Source organism: Loxodonta africana, chromosome 19 (assembly GCF_030014295.1).
Source record: "Loxodonta africana isolate mLoxAfr1 chromosome 19, mLoxAfr1.hap2, whole genome shotgun sequence".
Classification (NCBI taxonomy): Eukaryota; Metazoa; Chordata; class Mammalia; order Proboscidea; family Elephantidae; genus Loxodonta; species Loxodonta africana.
Window position 1 is genome coordinate 33,011,966 of NC_087360.1, and position 14,922 is coordinate 33,026,887.

The following is a 14,922-nucleotide window of genomic DNA, read 5'->3' on the forward strand; positions in this document are numbered from 1 at the left end:
ACCAAAGCCGGGTCTACACAGCCCTGAGAGTCCCTCTGGTAACAGACGAAGATGCGCATGCCTGCACACTTGGGGCCTTACGTTTTTCCAGGGGACTCCTTCAGCCAGAATATGTCATCACTTGTAATTCCATACTCCAAGGCACCTTCAACCTATCAGGAAACAAGGATCAATGTGAGAAACGTGTTTTTAGGTCTGCTACAGGGACTTCCTCAGAGAGGATGCCCGCTTCACAGACACAATTCCACCAGAACCAACCCAGGTGACATGTGGCTTCTGTGGGGACAGAGGTTGGTCTATCTGTATCTGACTCAGGGCACCATCTGTTCAATCCCCAAAGTGTCCAAGTTGTTCCCTTGCTATGATGGTGAGGCCAGCTGGCCAGGTGCCCTCCAGATGGATGTGGCAGGTAGGGAGGGTCTTTCTTCTCTGTTCTCCAGGAGCTTCTCCTTGATTTAGACCCCGGGCACCAAGCCTGAGACAGACATGGGAGCTGCAGGGGCCACAGAGACAGAGGCTGTCCCCCACAAGCCTGTTCTGGGTGCTTGTGAAGGGGAGAGATGGGAGGCTGCACCAAGGGAGCAGCAATCCAGGAAGGTCCAGTATCAGAGACATGAGGCTGGGTGAGGGCAGGCAGCAAATGAGTGCTGGAGGAGCAGTTCTCAGGGCTTCCAACAAAAGGACAAGGATGAGCACTACAGTGTCAGCGACTAGGGTAGAGCTGCAGGGCCAGCCAGGGAGAGCCCTGTCCACAGAGGCGGGCGGGGGGGATCCCTGCGTGAGAGGGGTGAAGTGAGGTGCAAGTAGGACGCTGGGCCTCTCAGGATCAGGGCTGGAGGGCAAGAGACAGCTTAAGGAGCAGAATGGGTCCAAGGCTCATTTCCAAGGGGCAAGGCTGAAGGCTGGACCCACTGGGCCCCCTTGAAGTACCTGTTCAGGTGGGTTTCATGACCCAGGAATCGCTCCAGATCACCCCAATATCCCAATGGGAGCCTGTCCCCAGGCAACCTGAGAACGGGCAGCTGAGTGTGTGGGGAGATACAAGGAGACAGGGCCCTCTTCCTGACCTGTGAGAGTAAGATGTGTTCATAGAGAGGAAACAGATTTCCAACAGTTTATAATTCCAATTGGCAAAAAAAATAAAGTCAGGAATTTCTGGGGTTTGCTCAAGGAAAATTAAAAGGCCTATAAAATCAAATGGGACTAAAATATAAGCAAGCCTTGGTGGACAGCACTGGCAGGCCACGGTGAGGTGGGGCAGTGGGGTCATCCCCAGGCAGGACATCAGGAGAGCAGAACAGTGCTGAACTGCATCCTCCGGGACTCAAAAGGTCCTGCTTCATGCCACCTTTGGTTGAGCCACAGACGTTAGCAGCCACCCAGGGGAGGTGCATCAGGGTGGGGCCAGGCAAGGACCTCTCCAGAGGGCACCTGGGTACAGTTGTGTGTGTGTGTGTGTGTGTGTGTGTGTGTGTGTAGCTCTGCATATGCCTTGAAGGAGCTCACATGACCGCCTGACTACCAGGAACTCACTGTGGCTCTCAGGGGCTTTAAGTGGCCCCAACTTGAGCACGGCTGCTGAGTGAACAGGTCACTAATGGTCACCCACTTGGACCTTGCCTATTGTATGTATCTTGAAAACTCCGGGTAGGATAAACTCAAAGATTCACAGTTAGACGCATCATAGCCAAATTACTGAAAGCCAAACACAAAGAAAGAATCTTGAAAGCAGCAAGAAAGAAATGAGTTTAATGTCATAAAATTAAAAGCCGATTTCTCATCAGAAACCATGGAGGCCACAGGCCAGTGAAATGACATGTTGAAAGTGATTAAGGAAAAAAAAATATGAACCAAGAATTCTAGGTCCAACAAAAATATCTTTCAAAAATGAAGGAGAATTTAATAAATTCCCAGATAATTAAAAACTGAAATTATTTGTCACTAGCAGACCTGTCCTACAAGAAATATTAAAGGGAGCCCTCCAGGCTGAAACGAAAGGACACTAGACAATAACTCCAGTTTGCATGAAGAAATAAAGAATGTCGGTAAAGGTAACTACAAAGGTAAATATAAAAAAGCAGTGTAGGTGTAGTTTTTGTTTGTAATTCTTTTTCTATCTGATTTAGAAGACAACTGCATAAAACAATAATCATAAAATCTATATTGATGGGCACATAATTTATAAAGATGGAATTTGTGACAATAACAGGATAAAGCGGGGGAACAGAACTATATAGGAGCAAAGTTTCGGTATACGATTAAGTTGGTTTTAATTCAAACTAGGTTGTTACAAATTAAGATGTTAACAGAAATCCTCAGGGCTAAGACTAAGAAAATAACTGAAAATATGTATAGTAAAAGAACAAGGGAATTAAAATGATATACTACAAAATATCTATTTAACATGAAAGAAGGCAGTAGTTGAGAAATTGAAGAATAACAACTACAACAAATCCATAAGACATATAAAAAACAAATAACAAAGTGGCAGACATACATCTTACCTTGCCAGTAATTATATTAAATGTAAATGGATTAAACTCTCCAATTAAAGGGCAGAGATTGGCAGGACAGATAAAAATAACATGATCCAACTATATGACGTCTACCAGAGAGAGACTCATTTTAGATTCAAAGACACAAATAGTTTGAAAGTAACAGATGGGAAATTATATATCATGGAAACAGTAACCAAAAGACTGGCTATACTAATATGAGACAAAATAGGCATTAAGACAAAAATTGCTACTAGAGTCAAGGAGGGACATTTTATAATGATAAAAGGGTCAATTCATCAAGTAGATATAACAATTATAAACATAAATGTTCCGTACAAGACAGAACTAAAATACATGAAGCAAAAACGGAAAGAATTGAAAGGAGAAATAGACAATACAACAATAATAGTTGAAAACTACAGTGCTCCACTTTCGATAATGGGTAGAATAACTAGACAGATAATCAGTCAGAAAATAGAAGACACCAGCTAGACCCAGTAAGACATCTATAAAGTACTCCACTCAGTAACAGAAAATGCACATCCTTCTCAAATGCATATGGAACATTCTCCAGAATAAACTATATGTTAGGCCATAAAACAAGTCTCAGTAAATTTAAAATGACTGAAATCATAGAAAGTATGTTCTCCAAACACAGTGGAATGAAATTAGAAATCAATAACAGAAGGAAATTTGGGAAATTCCAAAATATGCAGAAATTAAACAGAGAAAACAACATACTCCTAAATAACCAATGGATTAAAGAAGGAATCACAAGGGAAATTTGAAGAGACTTTGAGATGAATGAAAATGAAAACACAATACAACAAAACTTGTGGTGAGCAGCAAAGCAGTGAGAAAATTGGAATTGGAAATATCCAAATTAAAAAAGAAGAAAGATCTCAAATCAATAGCCTAAACTTCTACATTAAGAATCTAGAAAAGAAGGACAAACCAAATCCAAAGCAAGCAAAAGGAAGGAAATCATAAAGATCAGAGTAGAAATAAATAAGATAATGGAAAAACATACAGAAAATCAACAAAACCAGAAGTTGTTTCTTTGGGAAAAAAATACATATACCTATGTATACCTTTAAAAATTGACAAGCCTTTAGCCAGGCTGACCAAGAAAAAAAGGGAGAAGACTCAAATTACTAAAATCAGGAAAAAAAGAGGTGACATTACTGTTGACCTTGCAGAAATAAAAAAGATTATAAAGTAATATTTTTAACAGTTGTATGCTAATAGATAACCTCGATGAAATAAACAAATTCCTAGAATGGCACAAACTACCAAAACTGACTCAAGAACAAATAGAAAATCTTAATAGACCTATATAACAAGAGATTGAGTTGGTAATCAAAAAACTTTCCACAAATAATAGCCCAGGTTCAGATGGTGTTATGGACTGAATTGTTCCCCCAAAAATATGTGTTGGAACCTTAATCCCTGTAACTGTAGATGTAATCCTGTCTGTGAACACAGTTTTCTTTGTTACGTTGATTAGATCATACCTGAGTAGGCTGGGTTCTAAATCTAATCACTTCAGAGTCATAAAAAAGCAGATGAGAAACAACAGCAAGCACATACGGGGAAGGCAGACACTATCTGCTGACAATGGAGGCAAAGGAATCTACAAGTCCAGGAACTGCAAGGATTGCCAGCTACTAGAAGCTGAAATTGACAAGGAATGACCTCCCCCTAGAGCCACATCCTGATTTTGGACTTATAGGCTCCTAAATTGTAAGAATATAAATTAAGTTCTTTAAAGCCACTCGATTGTGGTATTTCTGTTACAGCAGCACTAGGAAACTAAGACAGATGGATTTACTGGTGAATTCTACCAAAAGTTTAAAGAATTAACACCAATCTTTCATGGATTCTTTCAAAAAAATAGAAGAGGAGGAAATGCTTTCTAACTCATTCTATGAGGCCAGTATTACCTGATATCAAAACCAGACAAAGATATCACAAGAAAACTACAGACCAATATCCCTTAGGTATGTAGGGGAAAAAAAAAAAATTCCCAACAAAATACTAGTAAATCAAATCCAGTAGCATATAAAAAGGATTATACACCATGATCAAGTGGGATTTATCTCAGAAATGCAAGGTTGGTTCAACATACGAAAATCAATCAATGTAATACATCATATTAATAGAATGAAGAGGAAAAACTCCACATCTCAACAGGTGCAGAAAAAGCAACTGACAAAGTTCAACACGCTTTCATGATAACAACATTCAACAAACTAGAAACAGAAGGGAACTTACCTCAACCTGATGAAGGGCATCTACAAAAAAAACTCACAGCTAACATCAGATTTAATGGTCAAATACTGGAAGCTTCCCCTGAAGATCAGGAACAAGACAAGAATATCTGCTCTCCCCACTTCTATTCAACATTATACTGAGGGTCCAAGCCAGGGCAATTAGGCAAAAAATAAATGAGTAAGTAGATAAATAGATAGACAGGCAGATAGATACATACCTACCTACAAACATACATACATACATAAATGGCATCCAGATTGGAAAGCAAAAAGTAAAATGATATTTGCAGATGATGTGGTCTTACATTTAAAAAATGATTTAAAAAAATACACATACACACCCACAAACTATTAAAGCTAATAAATGAGTATAGCAAGGTTGCAGGACACAAGATCAATATACAAAAATCAGCTGTATTTCCACACCTAGCAATGAACAATTTGAAGGGGAAACTAATAAAGCAATTCTACTTACAAAAGCGTCTAAAGGAATGAAATACTTAGAAATAAATTGAACCAAAGAAGTGGAAGATTTGTACACTGACAACGACAAAACATTGTTGAAAGACTTTTAAATAAGACCTAAATAAATGGAAAGATATCCTATGTTCACAGATTGGAAGACAGTATCGTTAAGCTGGTAATACTTCCCAAATTGATCTACAGATTCAATATAATCCCTATCAAAATTTGAACTGCCTTTTTTTTTTTTTACAGAAATGGACTAACTGATCCTAAAATTCATACAGAATTGCAAGGGGCCCCAAATAAGCCAAAGCAATTTTCTAAAAGAAGTGTGAGGACTCATACTTCCCAATTTCAAAACTTAAAGCTACAATAAAGACAGCTTGGTACCAGTATAGGATAGACATAGATCAATGAAATAGAATTGAGAGTCCAGAAATAAATCCATATATCTATAGTTCAGTGATTTTCCACATGGTTGCCAAGACCATTTAATGGAGAAAGAATAGTCTTTTCAACAAGTGGTGCTCAGACAACTATCTGCATGCAAGAGAGTAAGTTTTGATGCTTACCTCACACCATATACAAACAATAACTCAAAATGGATCAAAGGATTAAATGCAAGATCTGAAACTATAAAAGTCTTAGAAAGAAACACCAGTAAATCTTCATAACCTTGTATTAGGCAATGGCTTAAACTGTTCTTCACCAAAATTAAAAACTTTGTGCATCAAAAGACACTATCAAGAAAGTGAAAAGAGAAGACATACAAGTGGCCAACAAAACCCACGAAAAGATACTCAACATCATTAGTCATTAGGGAAGTGCAAATCAAAACCACAATGAGATATTGCTTCATGTCCACCTAAGATGGCCATGGTTTAAAAGTTGGAAAACAGGTGTCGGCAAGGATGTGGAAGAACTAGAACCCTCATCCATTGCTGGTAGGATTATAAAATGGTACAGCTACTACAGGTAAAAGTCTAGTGGTTCCTAAAAGAGTTAAACATAGAATTACCATACCCATTGCCAACCAGTCAATTCCAACTCATAAAGACCCTACAGGACAGAGTAGAATTGCCCCACAGGTTTTTGAAGGTTGTAAATCTTACAGAAGCAGAGTGCCACGTCTTTCTCTCACGGAGTGGCTGGTGGGTTCAAACCTCTAACCTTTCAGTTAGCAGCCAAGCACTTAACCACTGCGCCACAAGGGCTCCACACAATCCAGCAATTACAGTCCTATGTATATAATACCCAAAAGAATTGAAAGTAGAAATTCAAACAGATACTGGTGCACTGATGTTCACTGCAGCGCTATTCACGATAGCCGAAATTTGGAAATAACTTAAATAAAAAAAAAAAAAATTTTTTTTAACTTAAATAAAAAAAAAATTTTTTTTTTTTTTTAGCCACCAATAAATGAATGAACAAAATGCGGTACATTCATACTATGGAATAGAACTCAAACATAAAGAGAAATGAAGTCTTGATACATGCTACAAAATAGACAAACCTTAAAAAACATGCCGAGTGAAATAAGTCAGTCACCAAACGACAAATACTGTATGATTCTACTTACATGAAATATCTAGAACAGGCAAATGTATACTAGACCTAAGGTTATTAGTGGTTACCTGGGCGGGTGGGAGGAAGAGGGATAAGGGAATTTGTTGCTTAGGAGACACTAAGCTTCTGTTAAGGATGATGGGAAAAGTTCGAAATAAATAATGGTGATGGTTGCACAACATGATGAATACAATTAATGTCACTCAATCGCACATGTGAAGATTGTTGGAATGGCAAATATTTTGTTACGTACATATTTACCGTATTAAAAAAAAGTATAGTAAGTAGATCAGGAAATAATAGAATATCTAACAGTATTCCTAGATGGTATATATAAACTTATTATTATAAACAGGGTTTATTTTTCATTATATGATCCACAATATATCCCTATTGTTGTTAGGTGCCATAGAGTTCGTTCTGACTCATAGCGACCCTGTGTACAACAGAACGAAATATTGCCCTGTCCCGCTCCATCCTCACAACCGTCGTTACACTTTAAGCCCATCATTGCAGCCACTGTGTCAGTCCATCTGGTTGAGGGTCTTCCTCTTTTTCGCTGATCCTTTACCAAGCATGATGTCATTCTCCAGGGACTGATCCCTTCTGAGCATTCTAAGGAGCATTGTGGTTGTACTTCTCCCGGGATAGACTTGTTCACTCTTTTGGCAGTCCACGGTGTATATTCAATACTCTTCACCAACACCACAATTCAAAGACGTCAATTCTCTTTCGGTCTTCCTTATTCATCATCCAGCTTTTGCCTTCATATGAGGCAACTGAAACACCATGGCTTGGGTCAGGCGCACCTTAATCTTCAAGGTGACATGTCTGCTTCTCCACACTTTAAAGAGATCTTCTGTAGCAGATTTGCCCAATGCAATGAGTTTTTTTGATTTCTTGGCTGCCGCTTCCACAGGTGCTGATTACGGATCCAAGTAAAATAAAATCCTTGACAATTTTTATCTTTTCTCCGTTTATCATGATGTTGCTCATTGGTCCAGTTGTGAGGATTTCTGTTTTCTTTATGTTGAGGTGCAAGCCATTCTGAAGGCTATGGTCTTTGATCTTCATTAGTAAGTGCTTCAAGTCCTCTTAACTTTCAGCAAGTAAGGCTGTGCCACCTGCATAACGCAGGTTGTTAATGAGTCTTCTTCCAACCCTGATGCCCATTCTTCTTCATATAGTCCAGCTTCTCGGATTATTTGTTCAGCATACAGATTGAATAGGTGTGGTGAAAGGATACAACTCTGACACTTACCTTTCTTGACTTTAAACCATACAGTATCCCTATTATATTCCTATATATAGTAATAATATTGATATTCACATATTTATTATGTATCCAGCAACTTTTCATTAAATCCAATTGTTTTTTAAAAAAGAAACTGAAAAGACAACTCACAGAATGAGAGTTAATATTTGCAAATCATATATCTGATATATGTTTTGTTGTTACCTAGTTTTTTTAGTATCCAGAATATATAAAGAATACTTAAAACTCAACAATAAAAAGAGAAATAACTCGATTTAAAAATAGGCAAAAAATTGGAAGACATTTCTCCAAAGAGGAAATACAATGACTAATAAGCCCATGAAAAGAAATTCAGTGTCATTAGTCATCAGGGAAATGCAAATCAAATCCACAATTAGATATAGGATGGTTATAATTAAAAAAAAAAAAAAAGTGTTGGTGCGACTGTGGAGAAAATGGAACTCTCATACTTTGCTGGTGGGAATATAAAATGGTATAGCTGCTTTTTTCAGCACGTCAGTGAAAAAGAGGAAGACCCTCAATGAGACGGACTGACACAGTGGCTGCAACAATGGGCTCAAGCGTAACAATGATTGTGAGGATGGTGCAGGACCGGGCAGTGTTTCATTCTGTTGTACATTGGGTCACTGTGAATCAGAAGTGACTCAAAGGCACCTAACAACAACAGCAGCTTTGGAAAACAGCCTAGCAGTTCCTCAAAATGTTAAACACAGAGTTACCAGATGACCTAGCAATTCTACTCCCCAAATTGATCTACGGATTCAATGCAGTATACACAAGAGAAATGAAAACATGTGTCCACACAAAGGTTATACATGAATGCTCACAGCAGCATTACTTCTAACAGCCAAAATGTGGAAACAATGCAAATGTCCGTCAACTGATAAATAAATAACATGTGGTATATTCATACATGGAATATTATTCAGTCTTGATACATGTTACCACATGGATGCACCTGAAAAACATTGTTGTTGTTGTTGTTGTTAGATGCCGCTGAGTCAATCCCAACTCATAGTGACCCTACAGGACAGAGTAGAGCTGCCCCATTGGGTTTCCAAGGAGCAGTTGGTGGATTTGAACTGTTGACTGTTTGGTTAGCAGCTGAGCTCTTAACCACTATGGCACCGGGGCTCCTGGAAACCATTGTGCTAAATTAAAGGAGCCAGACAAAAAGGCCACATGTTATACGATTCCACATATGAAATGTCCACAACAGGCAAATCTATAGAGACAGAAAGTAGATTAACCATCACCAGGGGCAGGACGGAAGGGGGAGTGGTGAGTGACTACTAATGGGTATGGGGTTTCTTTTCAGAGTGATGTAAGTGTTCTGGAATTAGACAGTGGTGACTGATGACTGTACAACATTATGACTGCTAAAAGCCACTGAACTGTGTCGTTCAGAAGGGTGTATTTTACTGTATGTGAGTTACACCTCAATAAAGCAAAAGCATGGGGCAGGGCTGTGGTGCGGGTAGCATGAGCGACATGTACCAGGTGAGTCAGAGACCATGAACGTGTTCAGTGGTGCCAGGTGAGGCTGTTTTGGGGGACACTCACATGCAGAGGATACTTTGGCCGTCCTCCAGTAGCAATGACGATGTGATCAGCCGAAAGCAGAGTCTAAGAATAACCAAAGAAAGCTATAGCAAGTAAGTACATTATGGTCGCCCATTCTAGGGTACTCAAGTGCCCACAGGTGCCCTGGGCAGCAAGTCCCTGCCCTGCAGTGCGGATCCTCTGACCAGCAGCACAGAGGGTCCACAGTGCTGGTATCCTGGTCAAGGGTCAGCTGAATGGGAGGAGGACAGGCAGAAGAGGGCAGGGAGACATCTTACTCTCAGCACGTCACAGTTTACAAAGCACTGTTGGGCATCTCCTCTAATCCCCGCAAAACCCTGCAATGAGGGCATGATTCACCTGCCCCGTCACACCACACAGCAGGGCAGCCTGGCAGGGTGAGCACTGCACGTTGCTGCTGTTGCTGTTGGTTACCATTGAGTCGATTCCATTCAATACTGTTGAGGCAACCCCATGTGCACAGAGTAGAACTGCACCATAGAATTTTCAAGGCTGTGACCTTTCAGGAGCAGATCGCCAGGCCTGACTTCTGAGGCACCTTCGGGTGGGTTCAAACCACCAACCTTTTGGCTAACAGTCGAGTCAGGTGCTTAACCATTTGTACCACCCAGGGACCCCAGAGAGCATCACACATGAGTTGGTTACTCTGTTTTCCAGGAAATCTGTCTCTAATTCCAACAGCCGAAGAAGCTCAGAGGCTGCAAAGGCTGGAGCGGCGTGAGCACAACCACAGCACGGCCTAAGGCATGTACTCTGTGCGTCAGGCACTCACCTCCTTCCCGCCTTTTGTGACACCGCACACCGTGTGCTTATTGACAAAGCTGGCTTTGATGTTAAAGTACTCGACTTTTCTGCAAAAAAAAAAAAAAAAAAAGATTCTCACGTGTCTCCTCTGAGCAGAGTAAACAAGCAGCACAGTTCAGATGCTGGATGGTGAGCCGCTGGCCCACCACCCACCACTGTGGCTCAGGTAGGGCAAGAGACTTGTGGAGAACCGCACTGGGAAGCATGGAGGGAAAGGTGGGGCACCTCAACATGTGCCACCGGAGTTCGCTGGGACACGAGGGCCACAGGCACCAAAGGCAGAGCCACAGTCCTGAGAGCCCAGGTGCAGCCTGGTGTCTAACAGGAGAGGTGGCAAGGCCGCCACTAAGGGCACAGACCACTAGGGAGCAAAAGCCCAACACACCCAGTTACCCACCACCCAGGCGACCAGCTTCCCACCTGCTTCCCACCAGGTAGGTGTCTACCTTCTGCTTTCAGTGGAACCATGAGGCCGGGTGATTGAGTGTGACAGGACCACAGGCACCTGGGGTCTGTGCACTCACACTATCTAATGACCAAGATTAGGCTGCTGGGATGCACTCTCAGTGGCTCGGTGCAGCATCACCCAGAGCATGTTGCCCTCTTCCCTTTCAGCCTCGCATCCCCCCTTGCTCTTGAGCTGAGTAAAGCAGCTGCGGGGATGCCGCCTTCACTTCATGGCCCTTGAAGTAAAAGCTGTGTGACCCGACACGGAGTCCTGCACTGGCCTCCTACAAGACCCAGCAGAGACCCTGCCACAGCTGATGCCTCCAGAGAACCACATGAGACTGACCATGCCTGGGGGACCAGAGCCCACCCAGAGGAGGAAACACAGACTCCCAGTCAGCACTGGGTAGCTCAGCCCCCACCAAGGAGCCTCAGGAAGTGTGGGTTGCAGCAGCAGGCTGCTCCCCTGGCTCAGCCTCTTCTCAGCTGCTGACTGCACAGCACCAAGGAAATCCATGGGCTGAGCACATGGCACACAGGTGAGGGCCGCCAGACCTCGGACGGACCACTGCCTCCCTTGCCAATCCACAGAGCAAGGGCAGAGCTACCACCACCAGGGGCAAAGCCATGCAGAGCCAAGCACCAGGGCTGGGGCCTCCCTGGACAGCAACTCCTGGGCAGGGGGTAGGCTTCAGGCATGGAGAACACATTGGCATTGGGCTATGGAACCCCAAGGGGTTGACAGGGTCTTATGGTTCCAGGCCTCTGGGGGTGCAGTGTCCCCAGCCTGGGCACAGGGCCCCAGGGAAGCCAGAAGCCATGAAGCAGTTTGTGAGCTTTGTGGTTAGGGACAGTGCTTGGGGCTTCCTCTTTGCTGTCAGCCATGCGGGCTCACCAGGCACCTTTCACGTAACTGTGGGCTGGCCCTGGTGAGTCAAAGACTGTTTACCTGGAGGGCTCCTGTGATGGCCCCTTGCTGGCCTCTGTGTCCCCTGAGCCCAGCCACTACTCTGGCCCTCCACAGCTCAGTCCCAGCCATGCTGCACCCCTTGGCACAGCCCCAACCTCTGGATCTTTCCTCCAACACGCTCCTCAGGCACCTCTGTCCCCTCTGCCTGGGCTCCTGCCAACATCTGCACTCGCTCAGCAGAGAGGCTTTCCACAGATTCCAGTGCTCCCCCGCCAGCTCCTGTCCGCATTCCCACCTGAGAGCAGGGACCCATCATCTCATCATTGCCAAGCCCCAGAGCTTGCCCAGGGTGTGCTTTGTGCAAATGCTCACTAAGGTTTTGTCACAGGCACAAAACGACAACCCAACAGGAGGCCTGAGAAGCTGTCTGCCCCTCAGAGGCCATGCTCCCAGGGGCAGGAGTGGCACACACAAGCATTAGTACCTGTCCTGCAGCTGGACTCGGTGCCCCCAGTTCAAGGATTTGACATGGTTCTGAACAGCTTCTGCCATCTTCCTCCTGATAACACACAATACAAAATATTAAAAGTCACAATGGAAACATTAGCGGCAGAAATCCATAACAACTTTGTTGTTAGGTGCCATCGAGTCAGTTCCAACTCGTGGCAACCCCATGTGACAAAGCAGAACTGCCCCAAAGGGTTTTCTAGGCTATAATCTTTATGGAAGCAGATTGCCGGGTTTTTCTCCTGTGGCGCAGCTGGGTAGGTTCTAAGTACCAACCTTTTGGTTAGCAGCTGAGTGCTTCATCATTGCACCATCAGGGCTCCTTCCATAACAAAGTATTAGATGCAAATATCAAGAAACGAAGGTGTTTTTAAAGGCAGTAGAAGTATGATGTCCACCCTGAGGTGCCAATGTCGCTGTCCCTAATCAGGGCCCAGTTTTCTGACAATGGTGGGCTTTGGTCCACGACCAGCAAGATGCAACCAGCTGTGTCCTGAAGCATTAGGCATTCCTGTCACTGGCCTCATCTGTGCACCACCAAAGGGATGGCCCACAGCAGCTCCTGAGGCCAGCGTGGTGGCTAAGCCAGGCCTGTGATAGGCTCTGAGCCACCACAGTGCCACCCACCTGCTGCCAGCCCCCTCCCTAGAAGAGCGGAACCTAGGGCAGGCTTCGCCATCACCACAATATTGGCAGTGGGTCTGGGCAGTTCTTTGTGGTCGGGGCCATCCTGTGCATGGAATAATGCTTATCAGCATCCCTGGCCTCTAGCTGGTAGACGTAGCTTCCCCCACTCAAGTTGTGAACCAAAAATGTCTTCAGACAATGTCCATGGGGACAGAGTCACCCCCAGCTAAGAACCTCGTCCCATAGCGGGCTCCTCGTGAGGATTAACAGAATGAGCGAACCTCTCACTCAGCCTCTAAGGAGCAGAATTGAACTGGGAATGCCCAGCGCCCACTCCTCACCAGTTGTGTGGGACGGGGTGGGTCACTTCCCAGCCGTAGTGGTGGGCATCTCGGATCTGGCCCCCCAGCAGGGCTGCCTGGTGCATCAACTTCTTGGGGATGCAGCCCACATTGACACAGGTCCCGCCAAGGCCCCACCTGGTGCCTGGATGTGGAAGAACACATTGCAAAGTCAGGCAGGTTGCCAGACGGCCTCCGCCAGCGACTGGCAGGAAGCGTGCAGGGGCTTCGGGAGGCTTGCTGGGGCTTCTACACTTGTTTGGAATTCCCACAACTCAAATGCAACGCAGACAGCCTTGTCATACAAATTTGCTCCCTATTTTTTAACTGTATTCAGAGCAGTTTGAAAAATCAGAATACTGAAGAAACTTTAAAATAATGGCAGCTCACACACCAAGTAGGATACTCTTCAGAGACTCTGTGGACAGCTGGGGGTGAATGTGTCAGCCACCCTCTGTACATGACTCAGGTCCCCTCTCCCCCACCCCACCACCCTCAGGCCACCCATTCCCATCAGGCTGCCTACCTCGGGGGGAAGGTTCCACATAATCGACCACGGCCACCTTCCTTCCCCACTGAGCAGCTGGAACAAGAAAAGGAGCAGGCAGGTGAGCACACGGGGGTCAGGGACTCCCAGGGCCCACAAGGCCCAATAGAGGCAGGGAAGGGGCTAGCCAGGCACATTATGCTGAGAAAAATAAGCCAATCATAAAAGAACAAATATTGTACAACCTCACTTATATAAAAAGAAAAGGCAAATGTACAGAGACCAGCATTTATTACCAGGGGTAACCAGGCAGGGATTAACAGTGATGGAAAAATCGTATTGATTAGGTAGGGTTGCACAGCTGATTACAGTAATTGTGGTTAATAAGTTCTACAGCTGTAAAATGTTGAATTGGCATAAGTAGCTGCTAAGACTACTTATGTGCAACCAAACACTTCATGGGATTTGGTTCCTTGGTTTAGAGGTTTAGAGTCACGGTTTCAACGGACATCCCAGTTAATTGGCCTAATAATGTGTTTAGTGCATATGTCCTACCTCCTAGTTCATTTCATAGAGCCTGGGGTTTTAAAAGCTTGCAAGCAGCCATCTAAGGCACAACAATCGGTCTCTATTCACCTGGGTCAACAGAGGAAGAAGGAGAGTCAGGAATTGAAAGAGGATATGGAATGTGGCTAATTGCCTCCTTAAACAACAGCCTCCTTTGCCATGAGAACAGAAAGACTGGATGGTGTCCAGCTAGCATTACTTATTATCTTGATCAAAGATTCCACAGAAGAATCCTGATCAAAAGGGGGAAAATACAGAACAGAATTTCAAATTCTCATGGACTTCTGGAGCCATGGAGGGTGGATGAACCCCTAAAACTACTGACCTCAGATAATCTTTAAAACTTAAACCAAAAATATTCCCTGAAGTCATCTTAAAATCAAACACCAGTTTAGTTTAACTAGTAAAAAAGGTCTGCCTTGGGCATTATGCTCTTTTAAGAGCTATCTATATGAGATCAAATTGACAACATCAACTCAAAAGATTAGATATAAACCTTAGGGGGCAGTGAGTTTATGTTGAGGAAGGAGGAACAACTCAGAAAAGGAGGGTGAGAATAGTTGCACAACT

The 14,922-nt window shown here is 43.8% G+C and overlaps 1 protein-coding gene across 12 annotated transcripts in view; it reads right to left on the bottom strand.

Annotated features, from left to right (window-relative positions):
* The window catches only part of TXNRD2 (thioredoxin reductase 2), a 68,716-nt gene that overhangs the window by 41,340 nt on the left and 12,454 nt on the right, over nucleotides 1–14,922 (bottom strand). For 9 of the 12 annotated variants that reach the window (XM_064272555.1, XM_064272565.1, XM_064272559.1 and 6 more), the window contains 6 exons: nucleotides 13,825–13,881; nucleotides 13,299–13,443; nucleotides 12,308–12,382; nucleotides 10,435–10,513; nucleotides 9,642–9,704; nucleotides 82–152 (listed from right to left, as the gene is read on the bottom strand). In XM_064272555.1, coding sequence (XP_064128625.1) covers nucleotides 82–152; nucleotides 9,642–9,704; nucleotides 10,435–10,513; nucleotides 12,308–12,382; nucleotides 13,299–13,443; nucleotides 13,825–13,881 — 490 coding nt within the window. The remainder of the gene's footprint in view (nucleotides 1–81; nucleotides 153–9,641; nucleotides 9,705–10,434; nucleotides 10,514–12,307; nucleotides 12,383–13,298; nucleotides 13,444–13,824; nucleotides 13,882–14,922) is intronic. The other 3 variants (XM_064272562.1, XM_064272557.1, XM_064272558.1) reach the window with 1 other exon arrangement.